At 48.4% G+C, this 27884-nt stretch overlaps 2 protein-coding genes across 2 annotated transcripts; one reads left to right on the forward strand and one right to left on the reverse strand.

The window, feature by feature from the left end:
- The first annotated feature begins 3327 nt into the window (after positions 1 to 3327).
- KEL (Kell metallo-endopeptidase (Kell blood group)) lies at positions 3328 to 25422 on the forward strand. The gene is made up of 20 exons (XM_036994505.2): positions 3328 to 3440; positions 6162 to 6282; positions 6979 to 7071; positions 7368 to 7518; positions 7727 to 7903; positions 9483 to 9607; positions 9904 to 10050; positions 12902 to 12964; positions 13059 to 13247; positions 13449 to 13597; positions 14675 to 14804; positions 20899 to 21009; positions 22174 to 22272; positions 22526 to 22603; positions 23033 to 23133; positions 23313 to 23423; positions 23565 to 23632; positions 23844 to 24013; positions 24380 to 24475; positions 25176 to 25422. Exons 3-20 carry the CDS (start codon positions 7048 to 7050, stop codon positions 25335 to 25337), a joined length of 2151 nt encoding a protein of 716 aa, XP_036850400.2. The 5' UTR covers positions 3328 to 3440; positions 6162 to 6282; positions 6979 to 7047; the 3' UTR covers positions 25338 to 25422.
- LLCFC1 (LLLL and CFNLAS motif containing 1) lies at positions 25421 to 27455 on the reverse strand. The gene is made up of 3 exons (XM_073238311.1): positions 26705 to 27455; positions 25993 to 26167; positions 25421 to 25476 (listed from the first exon to the last, which is right to left on the reverse strand). Exons 1-3 carry the CDS (start codon positions 26967 to 26969, stop codon positions 25464 to 25466), a joined length of 453 nt encoding a protein of 150 aa, XP_073094412.1. The 5' UTR covers positions 26970 to 27455; the 3' UTR covers positions 25421 to 25463.
- Positions 27456 to 27884: the final 429 nt, after the last annotated feature.

The following is a 27884-nucleotide window of genomic DNA, read 5'->3' on the forward strand; positions in this document are numbered from 1 at the left end:
TGTAACTATAAAATACAAATAAAAATAAATACAAAACCTCTGATAAATATAATTAAAAAGAGAATAATTCTAGTGCATAAAGAGATCTGAATGAATACCCATACATCTCCTATCACATCTCTTCAATACCTACAACATCTACCAGTTAAAAAACATTAAAGGACACACAGATGAGAAATCCCCTAGCATTCCCCAAATTAATTTCCTTTGCTGGTTTCTTCTCCTTCTGGCCATCAAATGTTACAAAGGCCCATGTTCTGATCTCCTAGATTCATCCCTAGGTGATCTCCAGTGGTCCCTTGACTTTAAAGATAATCTATTTACATTCAGACTTCCAGACTTATCTCTATCCTTGACCTTTACATTGATATCTAGACGTTTATATATAATACCCCACTCAGCATTTCTATTTCAATGTCAAATAAGCATCCTTTAATTTAAGCACCTAAAACAGAGCTCTCTACATGCACGCACTCACAGCCACTCCTCCCTCGGGTTTCTTTTCCTTAGGAAATGGCACCATGATTCATCCAGCTCTTCAGGTGTCAGACCCGGGCATTGTGTCATTGTGCTTGATCCATCTCTCTCTCATCTCATCTCAGGTGGAATCCATGAACCAATCCTACTGGCACTATCTTTGAATATATCTAGATTTCTGCTGCTTCTTACCTCCTCCATTGCTGTCACTTTAATCCTTAGCTTCATCATCTCTTGCTTGAATTTTGTGATGATTCCAGTAGCCTCCTGACCAGTCTTCCTGCTTCTATTCAAGACTACCTCTCCCAGGAGACTGGGGGATCATTTAAAAACTGTCCAATGACATCCTGCTACACATAAAGGAGAGTTCAGAGTCTTCCCCCAGATCACAGGGCCGACTTTCACTCCTTCTGCTCAAAGGCTGATCACATTATAAAAAATGGTACTTCATTACCACCACCCTGCAACTCTGTCCATCCCCTTTTGCTGCATTGTTTTTCCTCCCAGAAGTTACCATTTCCCAAAATTACAGTATTTATTTCAACACTTGTTTATTGTCTGCCTCTCTCTCCCTCTGGGTGTGAGAACACTGCATACACCCTTGCCTTGACCCACCTCTATTACTTTTTATTTTAAAAAATGCTATTCAGAAACAGCAGTTCCCAAAAATGCCTAGGTGAGAAGATAGAGTGGAGGTCTGGAGAAGCAGTGCATTGTCTGAGGCTGTGGGAGGCTCCCCCATGTCACGGTCAGAGGCAGGTACAACGAGCACAGTAGTTTCAACGTGTGCTAGGGTTTAGAGTTTTTGTGCAATTGTGAGAAGCCATGACCTCAGTAAAACCTGCTAGAAATACAGACAAACACCAAAAGAAATATAGACAAGACCTGCCATCTATAAATATGAGAATGGGAGTCAAAGGTCACTTACTTGTACTGTCTTCCTACTTCTGGGGTGGAGCTAGTTTGGATTCTTTATTTCTTTAAGTGAGTCTCAAGGTGTAACCAAACATGCTAGCTTTAATCCACGTTTCAGGGGAGAATTTTATCAAAGCCAGGGTTAAAGAGTTATTTTATGACTTCTCACTACTCCAGGCACAGTGTGTATAGAAGTTTTGGGAGAGAAATCAGAGTAGTGTCTTAATAGTCTGCAAACTGTGCTCAGGTTCAGTCAGTGGAAGGGCAGCACATTTAAGTGCAAGCCCAGGAATAGTAGCTTGGACAGGGGTTCATGTCCTGTAGCTTCAGACATCCACACGTGACAGCTTCTGCATCATCTCTTTTTTGGAGAACCACGAAGTGTGGCTGTGGCCCTTTTCAAGAGTGGTTAGGCATTCCAGGTGCAAGGAACCCATCAGTCTTTTAAACATAGTACAAATGCAGTAACACTCTTACATTTCAAACATAGCGTTGGCACCAAAACTCAAACTGCTGTACTAAAATCCAGTTACAGCCGCCAGTTCTATATTTATGGACCACAGGCTTCAGCAAATATAGAGGACAATCTGGAAAGCAAAGTTAAGAAAATTTCATTTCAAAACAGGATTTGCTTGGGAGACTCCAATCTCCAAAAGAGAATTGTCCTGGAGACCCCTTATTAAGACAGCAACACAAGGAGATCCAGAGCAAGGATAGAGGCAAAATACACATTTTCTAGTTGTCAAATGATAAATCTGGAAATCTTATCTTGTTCAATTAAGAAGTAAAAACAATGCAGGACTAGATTTATGAGAATCTGGTGCTGGGAACTCAAATGATGGGATGAGGGCATAGTTTTTCTTCCTCCATTTTTAACTCCATCTCCTGAATATCAGCTTGACTTGCACATAGCTTCCAGCAGCTCTGGGGCTAAATGCTTTCTCTTTACACTTATGTCTGTATGGTTAGAGGGCAGGGGTGGTGATGGAAGATAACATCTCTTCTAACATGCAGAAGAGGGCTTCTTTAAAACTGAACCACATAGGTCATGTGCCCACTCTTGAACCAAGCACTGGCCAGAAGCATGCCAGGCACTGATTGATCATAAGGGAACTCATTGCATTGGTGGGACAGTATACAGCACAGTGGTTCAACAGCTACTACCCACATTATTAAATCCTCACTCCAACTAGTGCAGTTACGATCTGTCAACATAGGAAGCTGTTCATAGTATGTTTATCTACCAGTTGAAGGACATCAGAGTTGTATCCAATTTGTCAATTATGAATAAAGCTGCTGCCAATATTTGGGTACATGTTTTGTGTGAACATAAGTTTTTATTTCTTTGCAATACATACCCAGGAGTGAATTGGTGGGTCACATAGTAGTTGCATATGTAGTTTTTTATGAAAACGTCAAACTGTTTTCTAGAGTGGCTTTACCATTTTGCATTTCCACAAACAACCTAGAGTCATCTGGTTTCTCAGAATTTGGTGTCACTATTTATAGTCATTCTGATACATACCAGTGATATCTCATTGAAATTCGAATTCGCATTTCTCTAATGACTAATGACATTGAACATCTTTCCATGTGCTAGTTTGCCATCTTTATATCCTCTTAGGAAAAAATGCCTGTCCACGTTTATTTTCTAATTGGATTAATTTATTCATCGATTTTCTAATCAGATTGTTCATTTTTTTAATGTTGAGTTTTGAGAGTTTTTAAAAAATATATACTTTAGATACTAGTCATTGTCAGATATTTGGTTTGCAAAATTTCCATTTTTTGAGAAAAGTCTTTCTTCTCTTAACATGGCTTGTTGCACAGCAAAAACTTTTATTTTGATGAAGTCCAATTTATTAATTACTCCTTTTTTGGATTGTGCTTTTGGTTCAAAGGCCTGAGAGCCAGCAGCACCAGTGCCCAAGGCCTGGAGAAGGCGGATGTCTCAGGTCAAGCAAAGACAGCAAATTTGCCCGTCCTCCGGCTTTGTGCTCTACGGGAGCAGGCAGCAGATTGGACGATGCCCACTCACACTGCTAAGGGTGATCTTTTTTTCTTTCCGGCTTCATTGAGATATAATTAACATATAACATTGTGTAAGTTTAAGATGTACAGTGTGGTGATTTGATACACTTATATGAAGAATGGAGTGGTGGCATGAAAAAAAATACTACGAAAAATAAAGATAAGGATCATCCCTTTGAGGCATGTTGACATATACACATTTCAGACTTCAGTGTTTTGGGCATTACCTTCAAGTGTTTGCCATATTCACTACCAACCCAACTGTTATCTGTTAAATGTATTTTTTATTGATTTACTAATTTAATTGAACAGGGATTATATATTCTAGTCATATCTATAAAAGAAAAAGTATATATGAAAATGAAAATACTAAGAGTGGTCCATCTACTTGTCACTTAAATTGTTTCAAAAACCATAAATTCTTCTTTCCCAAAGGTGATGCCCAGTTCTTGATATAGCTTCTTTTGAAAGAGGAATGTCCCCAAATCCAACCCAGTGATCTGTTTCTTCCTCTTCTTATCAAACTCCCCAACATTGCCTATGACATCAAGGCTTCTCTGGTTTGTTCAGAATGTGGTTTATTGCTCCTCAGGAGGCAGCTCTTTAGCTGTTATCACTGCCATCAGGTGATTTTAGAAGTGAATTGCCACTGAAGTACATACCTGAGAGTGTCACAATAGGTAGGTAAATGTCCCATCCTTGGTTTTCATAATTTAACCATGGTGGTTATTATGGACACAGTGTACATGGTGGCCAATCACGGACAGACAACAAAGGCATGACTCTCAAAAGGTGAAGCTGGATGTTTGAGAGTCTGGAGAATAATAGCCCTCAAGGCAGTCATGTAACACAGTCAAGCCGTGAAAGAAGAGACTCCCCAAAACAGAATCTTAATGACTGTGGGGCTCCATGGTAAAGCTTTGGTTCATTTCCCAGCTCTGATAATTATTGACTTTATAACTTTGGGCAAGTTTACTGTACTTCCATGTATCTCTATTCTCTCATTTGTAAATTGGGGAAAACAGCTCTCATCTCTCTCATGAAATTACTGTGAAGACCAAGTGGAAAAATCTATATAAGCAAAGCATTTATTAGTCCCTGGCACATAGGAAGTGCTCAGTAAAAAATAGGTGCTATAATTATTATTATTACTTTGATATTATTAAGATATCAAACAAAAGATCCTGAAATTTGAATAGACCAAACAGAACAGTTAAAGCAACCAGAAGGCAGTGTCTGCAATGATGAACACGGACCTGCCCCACAAGCCAGTGCCTGCTAGCTGGAACTCCCTCTGTGCTTAGAGCTGGGTGGTGACTACTGCCCTGTTGTGCGTGGTGTGACTGGGTATGGTATGACAAAACGATTTAACAGTTACCTACATTATTATTAAATGCTCACCCCAACTAGTATAGTTACTATCTGTCAGAAAGATGTTACACAATTGTTATCCTGTCTCTTATCTTATCAGTCCAGATCCCCAGTACCACAGCAGCCTTTAGTAGCTACTATTTTCATCATGTCAAACTCTTCCTCCAAAGCCTTCAGCCCCACCTTTGATAACGCACAAAGCCCTGATTTTTCTTCACAGCTTTCTTGATGCTCTACGGTGTGGCCTCCACGGGCACGGGGACATAGCAGCTTTGTTCTAGTCGCCAGCCCTGAAGCCATCCTTACCTCCATCCCAGCAAATGCACCACAGCGAGTGCTGATGTGTTCGGGACATACTGGCAACATGTCATTCATGTGACCATCTTAATGAATCCCATTCTGCTTGGGATGGGCAAGCAACGGACAGAGGTGAAATGTGCTCACTGAGATGGAAGATGAAGACTCAGAATGATGTGGGCAAGAGCATTTCTGGCTTAGAATGCCATTCATTCCTACAAATATTTATGAAGCATCTTAGGTGGATGTGAAGGCGAAAGGGGACTGTCCCTGCCACTAGAGTCTGCAGTCATTAGGGAGATGAAGATGCAAGCCAGGGTGTCCTGGTTAGTTGGTCATTTTTTAAAAATTAAGCTATCATTGATATGTAATCTTATGAAGGTTTCACATGAGCAACATTGTGGTTTCAACGTTCACCCACATTACCAATTCCCTCCCCCTACTGCAATCACTGTCCATCAGCAGAGTAAGATGCTATAGAGTCATTACTTGTCTTCTCCATGCGGTACTGCCTTCCCTGTGTCCTACCTATATTGTATGTACTAATTATAATACCCCTCAATCCCCTTCTCCCATCTCCCCACCCACCCTCCCCAACCCCTCTCTTTTGGTAACCGCTAGTCCCTTCATGGAGTCTGTGAGTCTGCTGCTGTTTTCGTCCTTCAGTTATGCTTTGTTGTTATACTCCACAAATGAGGGAAATCATTTGGTACTTGTCTTTCTCTGCCTGGCTTATTTCACTGAGCATAATACCCTCTAGCCCCATCTATGTTGTTGCAAATAGTAGGCTTCTTATGGCTGAAAAATATTCCATTGTGTATATGTACCACATCTTCTTTAGCCACTCATCTACTGATGGACACTAAGGTTGCTTCCATATCTTGGCTATTGTAAATAGTACAGCAATAAACATAGGGGTGCATATGTCTTTTTGAATCTGCAATCTTGTTTTCTTCAGGTAAATTCCTAGGAGTGGAATTCCTGGGTCAAATGGTATTTCTATTTTTAGTTTTCTGAGGAACCTCCATATTGCTTTCCACAATGACTGAACTAATTTACATTCCCACCAGGTTTGTTGGTATTTTCTGTGCACTGCTGTGCCTGCACCAGCAGGTTTTTGACATACCAAGAGAAGTTTGAGCTCCTACTCAGGATCAGCGGGAATGGGCGCAGAGCTGGAAGACTTCCCAGGTAAGACAGCATTTGACCTAAGAATCTAAGGAGAGAAGAAAGAATATTCCAGAAATAACTCTATGAGCAAAGGCACAGAGCAGGGCAAGAGGAGCCAGCCAAGGACCAGAGTGCTTGGGGAGTGAAGACTCCCTCCCAACACCTCCCCTGAGACGCTGAGATAAAGGAGGAGGGGAGGCTGGGTGTCTCCAGACCGATAAACAGGCTCCACCCAGAAGCCAGTAACATGTGCATGGGGTTGGGGGAGAGGCAGAAGTTCCCCTTCTCCAGGACAGAGGAACTGGGGTGGGGGTAGGAGGAAGGCTATTTCCTGAATCCCAGTTCTCAGGCTCGGCACCTAGAGCAGAACCAGGAAGGATCCTAGGAGCCAGAGAGGACAGACAGACGGCAAGTCCCCTGGAGAAAACCATTCCGTTTGGGAGTCAGAAGCCTAGGGTGGGGGAGGGGACAGTGTCCCCCACGCCCCCGGAGAGGAGGGAATGTGAGGCTCGGAGACTGAAGCAAATGGGAAAGGACAGCAGGTGCTGGGCGAGGGCGGGAAGTGGGTGCCTCCCGGGGAGAGTTCACGCCGAAGCCCGGGTGGGAACACTGCCCGGTGGAAGAATGTATGGGGGCTGTGCCAACACGACCTGAGGTGGTGTGCTTTAATGCACCCACTTCCTGAACCAGCTTCTCTTTGCCCTGCTCCTCACTCAGGTCGGGAGGGTGGGGACCAGAGAGGGGACGAACCTCAGTGAACCCCCGCGACGGCGCCGGCAGAGTGGAATGGGGACTCTCTGGAGCCAGGAGGTAAGTGACTCTTGGGCCTTTACAGGGCAGATGTAAGATATCCTTCCTGCTCCAAAGTCCTATCAACACCCACCCCTGCACAGCCTATCTGATCCTTACCCGGGATGCGTGACAGCCCCCGCTGGCGCAGCCCCCGGGTGCACATGGTGCCGGGTGCCAGGGGGCTGAGGAGCCTTATCTCCGTGCAGAGGGGCCCTGGCACTGACTTACTCATCCCCCCCACCCTCCTGCCCTTTCCCCGCCCCTCTCTCCTGACCCTTCCACCCTGTGGTTGTCCCTTGCTGGTTCCTACACAGAGGTCTCCAGAAGAGGGCCTGCCCGCCAGACGGAGCCGACCGTGCCACCCGCGGGCCCTGGCCCGGTGGGGGCTGATGGCTGCCCTGCTCTTTGGTCTGCTCCTTGGTTCTTCTGTGCTTTTGTTCTACATCTTCTGGAGCTGTGGCCCTCGTAAGCAAGATCCGGGAGCCCCCCCACTGAGTCGGGCCTCCCTCACATGTGGGCCCTGTCCGTCCGTCCATCCGTCCGTCCTCCTGGGGCTCCCGCCCTCTGACTGGTTCCTTCGTCCTGGGGTCTCCGCCTGGTCCTCCAGGCATTCCTTCGCTGAGCCCCCCGGGGAGCCCTCTCTCCGTCCCCCAGCTTTGAGCTTTCCCCGCAGGCCCCTGTGAGACGCCTGTGTGCAGGGACCTCCAGGCTCGCTACCTGGCCTCCGGGAACACCAGTGCGGCGCCCTGTGCCGATTTCTTCAGCTTTGCCTGTGGAAAGGCCGCAGGAACCAGTACTTCCTTCCAGACTCTTGCAGAGGAGAACAAGGAACGACTCCGGAGAATCCTGGGTAAGGGGCACTGACCCTCTATGTAAGCGGGGAACAACCGCGGGCGCCGTGCTCCGCAGACCCGAGCGCCTGAGTGGCAACTGGTCTGCGCATCCTCATGGGCCCCGGGGACGCCGCAGTCTGCCCCTCCGTCACTGCACCGGTCACCTCCGGGCCCCGGCCTCCCAACCCTTCTGGCGCCTCTCTTCATCTCACTGGACCGAATTCCCATCTTTTCCGTTCCCACTGACACAGGATTACTCTGTTTTCTCCCTTTTACCCAGCCCTGTCTCTGTTTTCTTCCTAAATTTTCGACTTCTGCTTCACGCCTGGTGCTCTCCCGCCCCTGTGACTCCGTGATGCACTAGGCTCTCTCCTTCCCGTGCCTGCCCTCACTCCCTTCTCGTCTTCTGATGCCTGGGTCAGTGTCAGCCTCGTCCTGCCATCCTCCCGAGCCCCTCTCGCCATCACCTCCTGCTCTCCGGGAAACCTCGGGGCGCAGTGTGCAAGCTCAGCTGGCGCGGCGGCTGTGGGCACCGACGACTGCAGAGAATGGTGGAAGGAAGTGCGGTGGGCTCGTCTGGCTGCGCAAGAGGGTGACTGGGGACAGGCCCAGGCCTGCCGGGAGGGCAGAGGGCCGAGTTAGAACCCCTGGGCATAAAGACGATTCCTGTACGTGGCGGCTGTGGATGAGGGAAGGGAACTGAGAGGAAACCCGTGAGGGAGGAACCGAGGGCATCTGTGAGGTTGGAAGTCAGTCCAGGAAGGTGGTGGGTGGTGGCAAGGATTTGGGAATGAGAACATGTATGGTAGGCATGGTTTTCCAGTGCAAGGGGACTGAGGGAGCGTGCTGACAGTTGGAATTTGGGAGAAATGACTGCATCCCTCTGTCCTGCGCTTGATGGAGGGGAGTAGAGATGGGCATTCTCTTGGTGCAGGGCCATGCTTCCAGTTAAGGCACAGAAATGAAAGGAAAAAATACGCATAGCATAAATTCTGTTCCCACATAGAATAAAGAGGTCTCGGGGGACTGAGGGAGAGCTGTTGGATACTAGGGGTCAGTGATTCAAACGGGCATGTGTCTGGATGTTGTCTGTGTCTGTGTGTCTGCTTCCTGGGACCAGGGAGTGAGGACTCCAGACCAGGGCGCCCGTGCCTCCGCCTCCTCCTTGCTGAACGTGTCCTTACGAGGGCTCCTCTCTGCGGTCCCTCCAGGTTCTCTGGCTTCCCGAATGTTCCTGGTGTCTTCATCCGCCCTCCTCCTGCCTTCTCTGCCCACCCTTTCTGCTTCACCCATGGCTCACTTGCTCCTCTTGCATCCTTTCCTCCCCTGTCTTTTCCTCCCTCTTTTCATTTTCGCCTTGCCTGTATTTCCCTCGTGGCCTTCTGCACACTCTTGTTCCTCCGTGGAGTCCATCTGGCCCACGCTGAGCGGTTGTCCCATCTTCCCGGTTCTCCTCCATTTCTCTCCATCCTTCCATTCCCGCAGAGGCTTCCCTTTCTTTCCATTGATCAACCCGTCTCCCAGCTCCCCTGCATGTCCCCTGCAGCTCCCCTGCATGTCTCTGCATCTTTAATTCTCCCATGCTTCCTTTTTTAGAAGCCCCCGGTTCCTGGCACCTGGGCTCTGGGCAGGAGAAAGCCTCCCAGTTCTACCAGGCCTGCATGGACACAGGTGCCATTGAGGCTGCAGGGGCTGGTCCCCTCGGACAAGTCATTGAGGAGGTGAGACCTTGGGCATCAACTTTTCTAGATACCAATGTAGGCTCAGGGCTGCCTTTTTTTTTCCTAGAGGGTAGGTCTCTTTCCTAGGAATCCCCAAGGGCTAGGAAGGACCTGGAAACGACAACCCTGCAGAAGTATCTCAACGCTTGGGTGAGAGGGGAGGAAGGAGGATAGAGGTGGGGCCCCAGAGGGACAAGGGGGCATGAGGAGAGGTCAGCAAGGAGCAGCCGTCTGCGGATGGGGGTGAGTCTCAGAGAGGGTGCTCCCGTGCTGAGCCACATCTCTCCTCTTCCCAGCTTGGAGGCTGGCGAATCTCTGGGAACTGGACTTCCTTGGACTTTAACCGAACTCTGAGACTTCTGATGAGCCAGTACCATTACTTCCCATTCTTCAGAGCCTATCTGGGACCTCACCCCAGCCTGCCACACGCACCAGTCATCCAGGTGAGGGGGGCACGAGCAACAGGGCAGTGAGACCTGGGTCGCCTTCTCTGCAAGGAGGCTGGGGGCCGGGGAGACGGGACGACTATGCAGTGTAGGGAAGAGACCTATCTTTAGGGAAAATTACGGGTGTGAGGGGCAGGGCCGCTAGGTGAGATGAGGGAAGGGCACCGCAGGGCCGGTCTGAGAGGTGCCAGTGCTCTGCTCCTCCTGACTGCTTGCCTGGACTACCCCCAGAGCCTCTTACTTAGTCCCCCATCTCCAGTCCTGCCCTCCTCTTATTTGTTTTTCATTTTCACCAGAGGGACCTTTCTAAACGAGCAAATTATGCTATTGTCTCTGCTTGAATGCCTTCAATGGCTCACCAGGTCACTAGGACCTCATTCTTCATCCTTAGCAAAGCATTGCAGGTCCTGCTGCGGTCTGACCCATACACGCTTTTCCAGCCTTATCTCCCACCCCAACCCTCCCCCGCTGAAGCCCCAAGCCATTCCCTTACAGCTCCAAGAATATTCCTCAGTTCTCTGCACACATGGCTCTCTTTGCCTGCAACATTCCTCACCAACACACCACTCAGCCTGGAAAATTCGTCCATATTTTTCAAATTTTGGCTGTATTATCTCTTCCAGGAAGCCTTCACTGACTCCCTGGCTATGAGTTGGGTGAACCCTGTGTCCTCCCATTCCCCACGCTCTCAGCATTTAACACAGGTTGAAAACCGAGACTCTTAAACTAGGACCACACCTTACTCACCTTTGTTCTCCAGGACCTAGCACAGGGCCAGGCATCTAGAGGCCCACCCCACGTGTTTGTTCAACAAGTAAATGAATATAAACATTGGCAGCGTCAGTATTGTGGTAGGCATCACGATGCTGCATATTCAGCTCCTACTTTCAAAATTTCCTCGAAATTATATGAGGATAAATATTTAAGAAGAACTGATCATCAGTGTGAGGCGTTCTAAGGTTCAGTTCCAAGCTGTGCGCTCAGTGTAACTGGTGTGGCCTTTGGGGATAGTTCAGAACTGAAATGGTTCAGGAAAGGCTCAGAGCAGAGGAATTGTGAGCCGAACCTCGAAGCCTGTTTGGCCTGAACAGGTGAAGGTGAAGCTGCAGGGCCTCAGAAGGGCTGCAGGGAGGTCCTGAGCTAAGGGGAGAGCCTGGGATGGTGTGGCTGCTCTGTGGGCTCAGGAGGAGGCTGGTTTGTTGAGCAGAAGTTTTGGGGTAGGGATGAGGTACCATGGGAGGTGAGAGTAAGGCTGAAAACATGAGGTCGGGCCTGATTATTCCTGGCCTAAGAAACCAGATCCAGGGAATCACTTTTGACATAACAGAAAAAAAAAAGGGGGGGGGCCTACTGAGGTCTTTCAAATGTGGTGGTTGTACACTGAGCTTTAGGTTGAGTCAGCACTTTTGGAGGCAACTTGGGGAAACCCAGATGAGCAACTCAGAGGCTCCGAACTAAGATAACTGTGGCAGAAATGGAAAGGAAGGCCAGGCACGGGGCTTTAGGCCACTGAATCTTCGTGGTGATCGTCCATGGTGACTGGAGGACTTGGAGACAGAATATAAATAAGCGAAATGCAGAAATCAGAGAAAGACTGCAGTTTTGATTTGGTGTGAATCGGAGGAGGCTGGTTACATCCTGAGACTGGATGGACTCTCAGGGGAAACATGGGTGCAGGGAAAGCATAGAAGCACCCCAGTGAGGGGCATGGGGGCCGAGAAGACCAAGAGTGCCAGGAAGGTGGGAGTCAGGGCCACACGGGTGACCTGGGAGGACAGGGAGGAGCCACCTTCGGGAGGGTGGGGTCACTTATTTCCAGAGATTTTGGAGCCCAGGGAACAAGGAATGCTCCTTCCTTCTAGGATGAAAGCTTCCGGCAGATACTATGCAGACAGTTCTGGAAATGGACGCAGATTGCAGGGAGTGTAGGAGGGGAGGTAAAGAAGTGAAAGCAGGGGTGTAGATGACTTTTAATTCTTGAACGTTTGGACATAAAATATGACAAAGGAGTCAAGTTTTTCAGATAGGGGAAAAGTAATAGCTCAAGGTGGGAGTGGAACATTGAAGCTGGAGAAGAAAAAGGAAAACTGAGGGAACACAGATCCTCAGAATAGAGTGAGGGACATACCAGCACCAGACCTGAGGGGCAGGGGGGTGAGCGAGCTGCCTGCCTGGGGTGCACAACCGAAGAGGCCACCGGAAACTCAGTGATCAAGGTAAATCGTGTTTTAAGGAATATTTCTGAAAAACCGAAGTCAATGCAAAAATGCATGACTTTTTTGGTAAAAAGATCCTGCCCCCCAAACAGTCAAAACTTATTTGTAGACTTTTTGAAAACATCTGTAATTTTTTTTCAGAGTGGATTAAAAATAGGTTTTTGATTTTATGAAAAATATCCATGATAAGCAAAGTTTTCCTACTTTATTCAGCATGGATTTTTTGCATTAAGTTTGGTTTTTAAAAGTATCAAGATATTATTTATCTTGATTACTGTTTTCAATGCCTCTTAAATTTTGCATCCGGTATAGTATCATGTCACTCCCTCTGCTCTAGACCTGGCCGTGGCTGAAGGACGCTTTTCCTTTAGCACCCAGATTTATTATGGTTCTCACTTGCTGAGCACCCCAAGCTGGATGAAATACCCACTCTCTTTCTGTTTCCATGTCTGCACTTTTTTCCCTCATCTCCCTTGTCCCCAGTCACTCCCATTCTTCACACTCGGCTCCTGCTCTGGGTCCTGTTTACCCCATTTCCTGAGGCCATCTTCCAGGACACACCCACTTCTCCCTGTGCCCCTGCTCTCCTTCCTCCGCTCTCCCCACGTCTCTCCAGTCTCTCTTGTGTCCAGATAGACCAACCAGAGTTTGACATTCCCCTGAAGCAAGAGCAGGAACAGAAGATCTATGCTCAGGTAAGATGGTGATGTGGACAAAGGTCCTGACCTCTGACACTAGCAGAAAGGCAAGGGCTGCTGATGGCGGTGACTGAGGTTGCCCCTCCCCCAGATCGTGCGGGAATACCTAACCTACCTGAACCGGCTGGGAACTTTGCTGGGAGGAGACCCAAGCAAGGTGCAAGAACATGCCTCCTTGTCCATAACCATTACCTCGAAGCTGTTTCAGTTTCTGAGGCCCCTGGAGCAGCGGCGGGCCCAGGGGAAGCTCTTCCAGACGGTCACTGTTGACCAGCTGCAGGTGCCTTGAACTGGGGCCTGGAGGAGGGTGGGCATGAGGGTTTCTCTCCCCAGCCTTCTTGACCTCGTTGCTTGATCTTCGTGGCTCCATCCCTTCCTGCAGCCACCTCCCTCTGTAGTCCCTCTCAATCCCTGAGGGAGGGGACTCCCCATCTCTTCCTTTCCTGCCCCCCACTATCAACCTTTGTCTCCCTCCTCTAAGGCAATGGCCCCTGCCATCGACTGGTTGTCCTGCTTGCAAGCGACATTCACACCCATGTCCCTGAGCCCCTCCCAGCCCCTCGTGGTCCATGACCTGGAGTATTTGAAAAACATGTCACAGTTAATAGAAGAGCACCTGCTGGAGCACAGGTTTGCAGAGCTGGGATCAGGGAAGGAGGGTGGTGGGGAGAGGGGTTGAGGGCCCAGGGGCCTCAGGGCCAAGGAAGGTTTTGGAGAAAGAAGGCTGGTAAGAGCCTTCAGGAGGATGGGAGGGATCCATAGACATGTGGGGAAAGAGAGAAGGGGTGGGGTGGACAGCCTAAGAGGCAGTGGAGGAAACAGGAGGTCTGAGAGGCTTGGGAGCATGGGGAAGGGGAACGCATATGAAATGAAGGATGCAGACGTCCAGCAGAACCTGGCCTGTGAGGAGCCACTGAGCTGGAGACAGTCTCTGGGGACAGCTCAGGCACGCATGCCTTGCTAACAGCTGAGGGGTGTGGGCAGGAGGTAGAGGCACATGAAACGAGTGGGTGGAGAAGGTGAAGGCTGGGGTGCTCTGGGTAAAGAGCTGAAGGAGAGCCCATCTCTCAGCTGGGTGAGAGGATTCTGGGGTCCTTATGGGGAAGACAGGCTGAGGAGGGTGCAGGACGTCGGGTGAAGCTTGGTGTTGAGCTCTCTGCCACCACTGATGCCTGTGTGGCCACCATCTGAAGACAGTGGCTTCCTTCTAGGGGCTTGAGTTCAGGGCCCTTCTTAATGGTCCCTTCAGAACTAAATGGCAGCTACATCTAGAAATTTCCTTTTGAGGGAAGCAAACAAGCATTCAGGCAGGTGTGAACAGGCTTACATAAGGGTGCAGACCAAACCTGGGAACAGAGTTGCCAGCGGGGCAGAGAAAGGTCTCAGTCCCAGCTGTGTTGTACTTATAGGTACATCTTCAAGTGAGCTGAGATTCCTTGGTTGTGAAAGTAGACAAATCTGTTTGTTAAATCCTTTAGTTGAGTCTTCATAGGGCTCAGATCCTTCTCTCCCTGTGACTGGAGAGATCTGCCTCTTCAGCTAGTTCCTTCCATCATTCTCCAGCCCAAGAAAAGCTCTTCTTGATGTCAAACAGCTATTTTCTATAAATATGGAGAAGGGTCTTCTCCTAGGAGTCTCAGGGAACCTCTGCAAGGGAGCATCCCCAGAGCCCTGGAGTGAATGTGTGGGTCTCTTTCCTCTTCACAGGGACTTTCTGCAGAGCCACATGATCTTCGGGCTGGTGGGGGCCCTATCTCCAGCCTTGGACAGTAAATTCCAGGAGGCACGCAGAATGCTGAACCAGAAACTACGAGAGCTGACAGATCGACCACCCATGGTGAGGAGAGGAGGGGACAAGCTTTCCCACACCGAGGGCTAAAAAGGAGCATCTGCTGTTTTGTGGGATACATGTCTGCATATCTCTTTTAGGGAGGGGACCTGAGGGCAGATGCCCCTCCATGTCTGGGCTTTCCGTGGAAGCAGACAAATTGGGTATACAACATTTATGTTGATAACTGAGGCAGCAGGTACCAGATTTTAGGCACACATCTGGCCACCTTTATGGGCTTTTGTTGAGTATTAAAGTTTGAATGTAAAATCCTAAAATTATCAACAACTGTTTTTCCTGTGTCATGGCCCTTGAACTGTTTGCCTAGTTATCCAGAGCTCAGTGATTTAAGGACGTGGACCTACAGCTAAGGATTCATCAGGGTGAGAGACAAATGCAGCAAGCAGTGGCCTTTCCTCTATCTAGGTGATTCCAGTGTTCAGTGTTCAAATGTGTTCTGCACAGAGTTCATCTCTGATGTCCAGTAGGATCCATTGGGCTAAAGCACAGGCTTCATGGTGTAGATCCTGAGACACCTTAGGAGGGGCTGTGTAGCAAATGCACTTCACTAACCGAAGTCCACTGTGTTATGTAAGATGAAGAAACACTCCTTTAGAGAACTTTGAAATCCGAGGTTGAATACATCCAGATGCAAGTGGAGGTATTTAAAACATTAGTTATGCTCTGCCCTCAGTGAAGGCCTCAGTATAGTATTGAAAATCACAGGGGATTTTTTCTTAGTAATTTGTGGACCTTTTTTTCTACCTTAGAGAAATTCACTGCTTTGGCAACCTGAAATACCTATGGAATGTAGAGAGGGGAAATGTATGTACAGGGGACTGGAATGTAGTTATTGCTTATTAAGAGTGTATAATGTGCTACACATTTTTCTAAACCCTTTAGATACATGAGCTGATTTAATACTTACAATTCCATGAAGTAGGCACACCATTTTATCCCTGTTTTACAGATGGGGAAATTGAGCCCAAAAGTTAAGGAATTTGCTCAAGTGAATATGGCTTGTAAATTGGTAGAGCTAGGGTTTGAACTCTGGCAGTCTGGTTCCAGGGTCTGTGTGTTTAATCACTGCGCTAAAAAAAAGCAGATACACCTCCTTAGGACTTCCTGTCAGGTGGGCACTTCATCAAGAAGCTTCTACCCAGCCTTTTGTCAACTCCGATGAAACAGAACAGAGTCCCAACTGCTCTTAGCTGTGGTTGCTACCAAATCCCTGGCAACAAAACAGCCTCCTGTAGATCCCAGAACCATGGCCTGATGGCACTTCTTGAACAGTGTTAACCGCCAACATCAAAACTCACACCTAGGGAACTTAGAAGGCTTACAAATTGCTAAATTCTCCATCACTTATATACATAAATATATATATCCCTTATATATTATATACATCCTCACATACATGCATTACGGTACACAGTTGTCCTTGTGCTTAAAAGCTGAGTCAAGCTCTACCAACCAAAAGTTGCATGACCTTGCAGGGGGGGCCTCTTCACTTCTCTGGAACAACAGTATGAAATACGACCCATAATAATAACAGCTGGTAAACACTGAGTAGTTACTGTACGTCAGGCACTGCATGGAGCACTTAATGTAGATGATTTTATTTAGTCATCCCCGAAACACTCTGAGGTCCTCAGAAAGGACAAATAACATTCCCCAGATCACATAGCTCATAATTGAAGGAACAGGTTCTAAAACAGATTTGTCTGGCTCACAAGGCCATTTTTTTTTAACCGCATTCTGCGCAGGATTGAGAAATAAGCAGTGTTGCAGAAAATGGGTTGACAAATTCTTTCTATAAAGGTCAAGATAGTAAATATTTTTGGTTTTGCAGTCCATACAGTCTGTGTTGCAACTACTCAGCTCTGTCCATGAAGCATAAAAGCAGCTGTACACTAAGTAAATGAATGGGTGTGGCTGCATTCCAAGAAAACTGTTTTAGACAATGGATTCTCTTAGAGCTCCCAAGAGGGAGAGGTCAGGAAAGGTTTGAATGACCAGTGGATCTCTGCAGGAGGTACAACTGATGCAGTGTCTACAGACTTGAAGGGGTTTTCTGCAAAGAAAGGGATGTCATTTCATTGGGACAAGGCCTGGAGTGGGCTAGCTAGAACTTGGGTCCTCCTGGTGCCCCTGGCTGAGAAGCAATGGCTAGGCTTGCATGGAAGGCTCTGCCTGCTGCTGCTGGAGCCCTGGGTGTTTGAGAATCAGCAAGGAAGCCAGTACAATGGGGGCAGAGAAAGTGAAATCAGATAATAGAAGGAAATCTGGGAGGGAATGGGGATGTACAGGCCTGATAGGTCACTGTAAGAACTTTCACTTTCTCCTGCATGAAAGGAGGGCCTATAGAAGGATTGATCTGTTTCACATTTTAAAAGAATGTATTTTGAAGGTAAGCAACAGGATTTCCTGAGGGATGCATGGTGCCAGAGGGTCAAAGACACGACCAATGTTTTGTCCTTGATTTGACCAAAATTTGTGCTCCTATGCAATGGTCATTAATGACTGATTTCTAACCATATTCTTCTGAATGAAGTCTATTTTATAGTGTCCTTATTTAGAAAGACCACTAGGCCTCATCATCTGACCAAATTTTGTTGATTAATTTTTAATATGCCGTCAATGAAAATGGCTGTTAAGCCAGGTCTTTCTCTTATAAGGCTTGAGAAGCTGAGTTTTAGGAAGTAAAAGAAGGACTTCACATTTTATACCCATTGGATGTGAACTTTTATATTCAGCTCAACATCCCAATGAATTCAGGTAATTTTAGCCTTTGTTTCAATCATCCATTGTATTTGTACTGTGAGTCATTTGCAGTTTTATTTAGTGTATCTTCATCTAGACTGTTAAGAACCTGAAGAAGGAAGAGCATTAGGTCAGATTTTTGAAGAGGTAGCTATAAATTCATCTATTCATTCATGCAACAAAAATTTATTGAGCAGGTACTATATGCCAGACACTTCTCTAGGATACCACATGGACAAAAATCCTTGCCCTCAAGACAGTTACACTCCAATGGAGGAAGAAAGGCATTTAACTAAATGAATATGTAAGGTGGTGATAAGTTTTACGGAAGCATAAGTTGGAGGGGAGGACTGGGCATGTTACAGTTTTTAGTAGGACAACCAAGGGGGCTCATACTAACTTGGAGTCACTAATCACTGATGTTTTGTTATGGTGCAGCCCGCTAAGAAGCTGCTCAAATTACACTTTCATCCAACAGATTTTTTCATCTACTTCACAAGGACTTCATTTGTGGTTTTACTTAATGCCTTCTTGAAATCAAGATAATGTGAACAGGGTGGGATAGTACATTGGAGTTTACAGAGAACTTTCAGTACAATACATTGTTTCACCTGTTGTCCAGCCACCTATGTCTACATTCTGTGAGGAAGAGGAAACAGGTATTAGTCGCATGTCTATAGCTGGTGTATCTGAAGTATGGGGGTTTTACGTCACCACCACATTTAGTAAATGCTGAATTTGCCCTTCAGAGGTGGTGTTGGGTGGTTCTTTGAGGAGGAACGTGACCAACAGATGTGTTTGTCTTTAACGCTTTTCACAAACTTTGACTTAATCGCTAATGTTCAAAAATTGGGAGACAGCATGCCAATATCAGTTTTCCAGCCCTCTATTTTTTGTGGTGAATGTGAGACCTGGGCGGCACTGGGCTAGCCCTTTACCAGGGACAGCAATTGGCTGGAGCTAAATAATGCAGCCCCATTTGGACTGGGCATGCCTCCCCAGTTCATCATCGCCCCTCCATGTCCTGAGGCTCTGATGTGGGACTCTTCTCACTTAAGCCACCACATGGCCTGACTTTGAGTTTGTGAGTCCTGGTCTGTGGTTTATTCTACTTCAGTGAAACTTTAACCAGAAAAATTCTTATTATTTTGGCATTATTTGTCCTCAGTGATTCTCTTCTGGCCTTGGTAGCCACACATTATTTTCCAGTTGTTGAAAAATGGTCAGTTTAATGATTCATTCTAGAATTTTGTTTAGAAATTAACATTAAGGATTCTTAGCTAGCCTATAATCTCTAAAATCTGCTTTTCCCCTACTGAAAATTGGGCAAATTTTTACTTTCCTCCAGACTCCTGGAATTTTTCTTGATTGCTATCCTTTCTCAAATATTATTATGCATGGTTTTAAGGTTATATCTGTAACTTTTCTTCTGTTCCCTAAAATTAACTTTACTTAACTTCATTATATTGGGTTTAAAGTATTTTTTCCATCCTTTATATTTTGGCAGTGATTTTTCTTCCTATTTCCTCTCTCTTTCTCTATTTCTAAAATATATGGTATATTTTATATTCCATGTCTTGAGAGACAGCTCAGATACTTCTAACCCCCAGTACATGAATATGTAACCTGGCAGCCTCCACCCCTAAAAGCTACATTTACTTATAGATTCTGGAAATTATTTTCCTACTCATAAGACATGTGAGCCAGCACAAATCTGACCAAAACAATCCCAGATCTGCATAGTGGTGAGCAATGGATAGTCTGAAAGGGCATCTCGGTTCCCTGGTAACCAGGTCAGAGCCTGCTGTGGCCAGGCTATGGGGACAGGCAAGGAGCATGCAAAGGCTGTTGGAGAATGGACAGACACCAGGGAAAGTGATCAGGAAACAGCTCAAGACAAGGACAGGACAGGCAGGCCCACACTACCGAGCTCAAGGTTGATGCGTTTGCTGCTGCCCGGGGACAGACGCTGCAGGTGGCCAGCAAGCCTACACATTTACCCAGTCACTGCATATCAGACCCAGCTTTCCTTTCAACTGGTGTTTGCTTTTCACATTTGTTTCAGAGCTCAAGGTAGAACACTACAGAAGTGTCCAGTCCCTTCTCACAAGAGGAGAAGGTGCTTGACAAACCTCACAGTGAGGGTAAACCTCACAAGAATACACAAATGTGCTCAGCCAGGTCTGGAGCCACCTGCTGAAGGACAGAAGGCCTAACGGCAGGCCCAGAGAGTCGTCCTCATCGGCGGCAGCACTGCCTTCCCTTGCTGCTGCTTCTTTGGTGGGAAGCCCTATAAACTCTCTAATCTCAGCACCAGAGAGCATAGAAGCCTAACTACCTTCCCTTTCAGGAGACCTGTGGGGAGTAAATAAGTTACTGGAATGAAGTCTTGTGACTTCATCCCACTTAACCCAAATTAGCATATTAGCTGGTTTTCCCAAGTCCCCGCTCAACCTTCCCGTGGGCTGGCTGTCCCATTCCTTACCCCAGCCCCTTGAGTACACCTCTGTTTGCCCTGTGTCCTTGCTGGGCTGACCACCTCCACAGCCATCCAAGCCCACCACCAAAACCTCCACAGCAATTCTTATGTTTCTTATTCTTCCCTTTCTGCTGTTAAAAAATACCGCAGTTGCCAAGGCTCTCTTGAGTTTTTGTCTGTCTCCATGCCTTTGAAGTCAAAGACATGCTTTTTCTCATCTTATTTTCTCTTCCCTGATTTGGCTAAATTTCTTAGCTGTCTGAATTCATATATTTAGTCTTCTCTTTTGTCTGCTTCTCCTGCCAAACAACATGGCATCTCAAACCCAGTTTCACTCTGATCATTTTCTTCACAAGACAAGATCCTACCATATGATCCATGATAACTATTTGGAGAGTAGGGAGGGTTCTGGGAGAGAAGAATTACTTTTTCTAATTTCCACTGTAAGCAAAGAAGCATGGGAGGGTGGGAGTCATTGCTGGCCTCCCAGAGCTGTGCGTGGGGTGGGTGGGGACAGGGCAACCAACAGACCTGCCAAGGTACAGGTTTAGCTGCTAGTCTTCTCCTTCCCAGAACCCTTTTGGTTTTCCAGGAAGATGCCTTGCTTTCAAATTCAATAGACAATAAACAAGGATGATTCACTCAACTCAGGCTCATGAAATTAATCCTGGAGAACGTACACCCCTTTTTGCTGAATAAGCAATAACCCTAATGGGTGTCACCAAAAGGGATAATAAAGTGAGACAAACACAGAACAGCTAGAAAAGAGCACATCCTCTGGGGCTGAAGGCCTAGACAAGATTAGCCTAGGGAAATGGATGGGGAAGAATGTTTTGTCTCATTCCAGCTTTGTCTCCATAGCCTGCTCACCAGCGATGGATGGAGTGCATGGAGGAGACAGGAACCTTCTTTGAAGCTACTCTGGCAGCCTTGTTTGTTCGTGAGGCCTTCCGCCCGAGCACCCAAAGTGCTGTATGTGAGGGCTCTTCCCCAGCCCATGTCCCCTGTCCCTTCCCACTCAACCCATGCTCTCCTGAATCTACTGACTTTGCCCTTCTTGATGGTATGTGTGGTCAGGGAATCAGGCAGTCTCAGAGAGTTCACTAGGAGAGAAAACCTAAGCGACAGGCTGTATCCCCAGGGGCTGCCCAGTTTAGCTGTGGGACACAAAGTGTCCACAACATGTACTAACTAACCTGGACAAGTCACCCAACTTTCCCGCCCTTGTGTTTCTTCAACCATAAAATGAGAAAACTGAACTGCGTGACCTTTAAGGCTACTCTGTTGATGATTTTTTAGCACTTGAGAATGGAACGATACAATCTTAAGAAAAGTACAAATAACTAACTGCTGAATACTTCCTGAGTTCCTACCATGTGCCTCGTGCTCTTTGCATGAGCTGCTTTAACTCCTAGTAGCATCCTAATTTTATAGAAAAGAGAACTGAGGCACAGGGAGATTAGTGACTTGCTCAAGGTCACACACCTACCAAATAGCAGAGCCAAGATTTGAACTTGGGTTTCTGGTCTTGTCATCCATTTTCCTCCATCAAGAAAGAATATACACAGGAAGGTAGATGGCAGGTGGCTGGGAAGGCAGTAACTACCCAGGCAAGCTGGAAAGCCAGGAAGAGTCAGCTTCTTGGGAAGCTGAAGAGCCCAGGAAAAGGAAATGCATGCCTTAAGAAAGAGGGCATGAGGACAAGGTCCCTCAAGAGCAGAGAAGGAAATGGTTATCCCCTTCCTCCCTCCACTTTCTTAGCAGATTGCTTGGCCAAGAGTAAGGACTTTGTGTACAGCACACCTGGGCAGGCTGCCATCTCCCCACAGAAATGAACTGCCTCCCCTGTCTACCTTTAGGAGTGACTGGTTCCCACCTTCCCTTTCTGTGCTTGACACCTTCTTTCTGGGGTTGTAAGTTGTAACTGTAACTTGTAACTTGTAACTGGGGCTGACCTTTGTAACTTGGGTTTTTGTTCACCTAAAATATTACTTTCCACTTTCTCTTTCTGAGAACCTCGCTGTTCTCTGACAGCTCCTCAGGGCCAAGGCCCCTTCCCAGAGGCCAGGTGAGCAGGATCCAAGACTGAGGCTGATCCTTATCCTGTTCCTATATCCCCTCCCCTCACACCTGCAGGTCATGGAATTATTCACTGCAATCAAGGACGCCCTCATCACTCGCCTCCAAAGGCTTCCCTGGATGGATGAGGAGACCCGGAAAGAGGCCCAGGACAGGGTAAGACCTCTGAAGGGTAAGGGACAATATGGGAACATGCTGGGGATGAAATTGAGTATTGGCTCAGGAGATCAGAATGACCTGGGGACAGAGCAAAAGGTACAGAGCGCATGGCAGGTATAAAACACCAGGATGCTACATGCATATCCTGGTGACAGTGGAAAAGGTGGGAACAAGGGTAGAGAGCAAGAGAAATGCCCTATGATAGATTTGGGGTAGCTAAGTTCTTCCTACCTTTTGTGTCTGTCCCCAGGTCACCCAACTGCAGGTGAAGATAGGGGCTCCAGAATGGGCCCTGGAGCCAGCGCTGGCCAGAGAGGAATACAATGACGTGGGTGCCTGCCCTTGCCGGCTCCTCCGTAGTCTGCAACCTCTCCTTACCTGCCAACCCGCTTGATGTCAGACAATCCACTTTCCCTGAGTGCTCGTAAACCATCCCTCTGTTGCGCTGTTGCTGGCTGAGTTTCAGGGGCAAATATCCATACTGTGGATCTTTCTGGCAAAAGAATGGAAACTTTTCAGATCACAGTGAATGTGTTCACACATGCATTCATGTGACTTGCTTAATTGTGTTTATGTGTGTGCCAATGTGCATGAAACCTGCATACCAATGTGTGGTGTGGTGGTGTCAGTGTGCTGGGTGCCACTGTGCTGTGGATGTCTGTGTGCTGGGCTGCCGGTTTGTAATCATATGCACCCATTAGGTGTCAATGTGCACCTGCATGTGTCTCTGTGTATCCAAGTCACCTTCTTCCTCCAGGTACAGCTCGGCTCCAGCTACCTGCAGTCCTTCCTGAGCTGTGTCCGATCTCTCCAAGCTAGGACTGTCCAGAGCTTCTTGCAGCCTGTCCCCTATCACAGGTATGAGAGCAAGGAAGGCGCAGACACAACATCCTAGAGATACCCATCCCAGACGAGCCGGAAAGAAAGCCTGGGGCTCAGGGAAACAGGAATAGTGACGGGAGTCGGGAGGGACTGCATATGTCTGGTGGAGGGGTGATAAATGATAGAGCTGGTGTTCGTATGTGCTCTTCCCACAGGTGGCAGGTGGTCCCCTGGGGGGTTAATGCTTATTACTCGATATCTGACCATGTGGTGGTCTTCCCAGCTGGACTCCTCCAACCTCCATTCTTCCACCCTGGCTACCCCAGGTATGGGCCATTCTGTGAGGGTGACCAGGGAGCTTCCCAAGAATGATGGACAGATGTTATGATGGATAGGACTTGTGGTTGGAGAATTGAGGTCAAAATGTTGAAGGATTCTGGGGGTAAGACAAGCTCTTATTTCCCCAGAGCTGTAAACTATGGCGCTGTTGGCAGCATTATGGCCCGTGAGCTGTTGCACATCTTCTACCAGCAATGTGGGTAACAGAGGGCCACTGGGAGGTGGGGCCATTGGGAACCCAGATGAAGGCCCCAAAAGAGGCCTAGAAGAGGATAACGGGGGTCTCCAGGTGGGACAGTCCTGAAATCTCTGAATGTGCCCGGGAGCCAGCGCAGTGTGCGGTGCCCCCATGGCCTCACCCCCGCACAGTGTCCCACTATTCCTTGACCAGGCTCCATTTCCAACAGTACTGCCTGGGGGTTGCCCTGCCTGTGACACCCGTGCCCTACAGGGGGCGCAGCTCTGCCTGGAGGACCACTATGCTGCCTTTCCATTACCCAGCGGAACTGCCTTCAATGGCTCCCACACATTCCCTGAAAATGCTGCAGACACTGGGGGGCTGACCATTGCCCTGCAGGTAACTCACATCCCAAGGGCCAATATCTATTTTTACTGGCAGAATAAACACCCTGTCCCCCATTTTTCTTTCTATCATCATCCCTCGTGCAAACATGTAGTTGCAAAGCTCTCTGCCCTTCACATCGCCACTGAACAGATGGCAATTTGGGGATCCCCCTCATACCCTGTAGATCCCTCTTTCCTAGGATATCCATAGATCTTCTGACATGTATATTTTCTCCTGGCTTGGACCAGTGTGTCAGTACCGAACTTAGGAAAACAGACCACGAACTGGTTTTGGGTGTTGTGTGTAGGGCATCGCTTTTCCAAACGGCCATGGACCTGGAGTCCCAAAGGCCACCCTCTGTCTCACCCCGACATCCAGGCATACAACCAGAGGCTAGTAAGGCACCGTGGGGAGACCACCCTGCCGAACCTGGGCCTCAGCCCCTATCAGCTCTTCTTCCGAAGCTATGCCCAGGTAGGCAGGGGCCACCCGCCCCCTACAACTGGCTCAGTGTCAGGTAACACCCTGTGCTGGCGCGTGAAGACCTCTCCCCCGAGACAGCGTCCCCGAGGTGCCCTGCCCTGTGCCGCTCTCATCCCCCCGTCCTCCGTTCACATGTCTGCCTTGGGACCATCTTCCATACTGCTCTCAATTCTCCCACCAAATTCAGCAGCCTCTTCAAAAAAAAATCTCTGCTTTCAAATCCCTCCCTGAGATGAGCCCAGCTTTTTGATTCTCTCATTTTTTCTCCTAGAAATACAGACCCGTTCAAAATGAGCCTTCATCAGGTGGCCTATAGAGCGCATTCCTCCCGGGAGACCTCATCCCCACCCGATATAACCCTCTACATACATGTGCCCCTTGACAGACATGGCCTCCAACTCCTCAGTACCCTTAAAGACCCCTCACAGACTTCTTCCGAGAGAGCCCACCTTGTGGTCACTATAAGTGGGCTGGTTACATGGACCTCCCCCAGATGCCTACCGCCGGGTTAAATGACCTGCGTACAGAACGCCAACGCTCTTCCTTCCTTGGTGTGGCCCTTCAAGGGTTCCTATCCCCGCTCTCGTCTTTGTCAGCTGGCCCTAGTTGCCACCTAGTCACCAGGTGCCTGGTCTACTGCCCAGTCTACCCTGCTGTTCTCCTTATCCTGTATGGACCTCTTTCTCCACAGGTGATGTGTAGGGAGCCTGACACCCAGGATTCTCAGGACACTCACAGCCCCCCCATCCTTCGAGTCCTTGGGCCCCTCAGCAACTCCCCAGCCTTTGCCAGACATTTCCACTGTCCACACGGTGCCCTCATGAACCCCTTCAGCCGCTGCCAGCTCTGGTAACCTGGCTACCAAAGAGAACCCAGTTCAGTTGTATCAACATTTCCTGCCCCCTACATGGAATCAGGCCATATCCAAAAATAAAAGCTGGCACTTGGCTTCTGCCTGTTTTTTAATGATTCTTTCCTGCTATGTTCTGTGCCTAGAAGTCAGAAAAGATAAGAGAAGAAAATGTCAGCATTCCATACACAAGGAAAGGAGAGACCCAATTTTTGGTGGGTCTAAAGGTCGGTGGGCCAAAGGTTGGGTGATTAAACAGACTAGTTGGAGACAAAAGGGCTTGGAGCTGTCCTCAATTGTCCCCAGGATTTTATCGCTATTGCTTTTATTGTGGCTGCCTCCTCCTGCCAATCTGCTATTCTGACCAAAGCCAGGAGAGGCAGGGGAGAGAAGCGCGTGGGTCCGGGGTCTGCGGCCCTGGGGAGTGGAGCTCAGAGCGTGGGGAGGTCACCAGGCAGTGAGATGGGCACGGAAAGGCCAGAGCCAGCATCTCTCTGACACTGCGTCCCGGGGGAAAGGGCTGCCAGCAGCATCTGCGTTGGGGTAGTGACTTGAAGCCCCTTGGGGAGAGAGTTCAGTAAGCTGCCATGGGGTGGAGGTAGAGGTACAGGTCCTCATCCAGGAACCAGGCTACCCCCTCAGCTTCCATGTTCCTCACAAAAAAACCATGATGCTGGCCAGGTTAAAGCAGAAGACTACATCGAATAAGTGGTCGTGGGCAGCCGCCGTCTCTGATGTCTGTTCGCCCTCTTGCTGGGCCATGTCCACCACCTGCCACATCTCTCCCACAGAGGAGGCCACAAACTGCTCTTCAAACTGCTCTTGCTCCTGGTCTGGAACAGGGGAAAGAGGACTGCACTGAAGGGACTGGTCCTGACCTTCCTCCTGCCCCAGGCTGTAGGGGAAAGGGGAAGAAGTTGGAGAATAGGGAAAATATGGGGGCTCTTAGTCCAATTGCCATATCCTGTCCTTGACTAGATGATGACGCTACATCCAGAGCATCTGTTCTGTGTTCAATCATGGCCCCCAACTCAGGTGCACATGCTCCCCATTTTCAACTCAGACTGCCTCCTCCAAAGTGTCCTCTCCAAGAGGAACATAGATCCTCTTCCCATAAAAATTCACCTATGTTCACTCACGACAGCCACATGCACTTCCAGTCGGCCCATGATGTGGCCCTAGAGATGGCCTGGCAAAGCGCCCTTGCTCTAGGCCCTTTCCATGACATTTCACGCTGCAGTAGGGCTGCCAGGGTTCTCCCCCAAACCTGAACCTGCCTCAGGTTCACTCTGGCCCAGTAAGTAAGCTGGGATAGGCTCCAGAGAGATCTGGCCCTGAGCTCCAGACAGTGCGGCCAATTTTCTCCTTACCTGGAGGGGGCGTCCCCCTGTCCTGACTCCTCTCCTCAGAGCCTGGGCCCCCTTTCTGAGGCGTTACCCCCTTCACCCACAGCAGCAGCAGGACGGCTGCCAGGAGTGCTGTCCTGGAGAGCTGGGGGCCCAGGGAAGTCAGGGGCCTGCCCATCAGCTGCCTCTGGCCTTCGTGGCTCTCCAGTGCTCTGCAGGCTCCTACCACCTCCTTGCCCTTTCCAGCCCTGTTTTCTTCCTCTTTCTCCCACAGGACTGCTGACTTCATGAGCTCTGTGACATCACAGCCCTGGGCCTGACCCCCATTCCAGCTCCCTAGAGAGTTCCACTGCCAGGCTGAAGAGCGGCCAGCAGTGAACAGCACAGGCTTCTCGATCGCCACAGCGGGTCATCCTGCGGAGAGCAACAAAAATGGCTTAAGAGTTTGTAAAGTGCTTTCACATCCATTACATCATTAGATCCACATAGCAACCAGGACTCAAAGTAGTGGTAGTGCCATACCCATTACATAGATGAGAAAACTGAGGCTCACAAAAGAACTGACTCTCCCACTCAAAGTCATACAGATAACAAGGGGCAGAGCAGGCTACCTGGTCAACTCCTGATTCCAAATGTCACATGTTCCCCCTCTTTCACAGAGCCTCTCTTGAAGGAAAGTGGCTCACACAGGATGCAGCACAGACTAGTTGTAGAAATGAGGATCCTCAAGTCTGGGGCTGTCTATGGAACCCAAGTCCATCGGAAACAAGGAGAGTGGAGGAGCACAGGTGAAGGGAGGGAAGAGGGAACACGCTCTGTGTGTGGGGGTGGGGGGCAGCGGCAGAGAGTCAGAGCAGTGTGCCCTTCCCCTAAGCAGGGACCATGCTTCCACCTTTCCTCGCCTTTGCCCTCTTGTACGGACAGACTGAAACCCCTCTTCTTTCAATAGACACCCCCTTGTACTCTTAGATACAGAGAAATTGTGTTAGAGATTCATTTGGTAAGCTCCTTGCTTGATGGAAGGAGTTAGAATCTTCAGAGAAGATCCAGAGTTGTAGAGAGATGAGGATCCCAATAACACCGAGAAACCTGCCTCAGTGCCCCCATGTCCACACTGCCCACGAACCTGGTGAGCACAGACCTATGAGCCGTAAGGGACTGTGGCTAATTATCATCCACTTCCTGGAGCAGAGATGGTTGGAGC

Source organism: Manis javanica, chromosome 6 (genome assembly GCF_040802235.1).
Source record: "Manis javanica isolate MJ-LG chromosome 6, MJ_LKY, whole genome shotgun sequence".
In the NCBI taxonomy this organism is placed as follows: domain Eukaryota; kingdom Metazoa; phylum Chordata; class Mammalia; order Pholidota; family Manidae; genus Manis; species Manis javanica.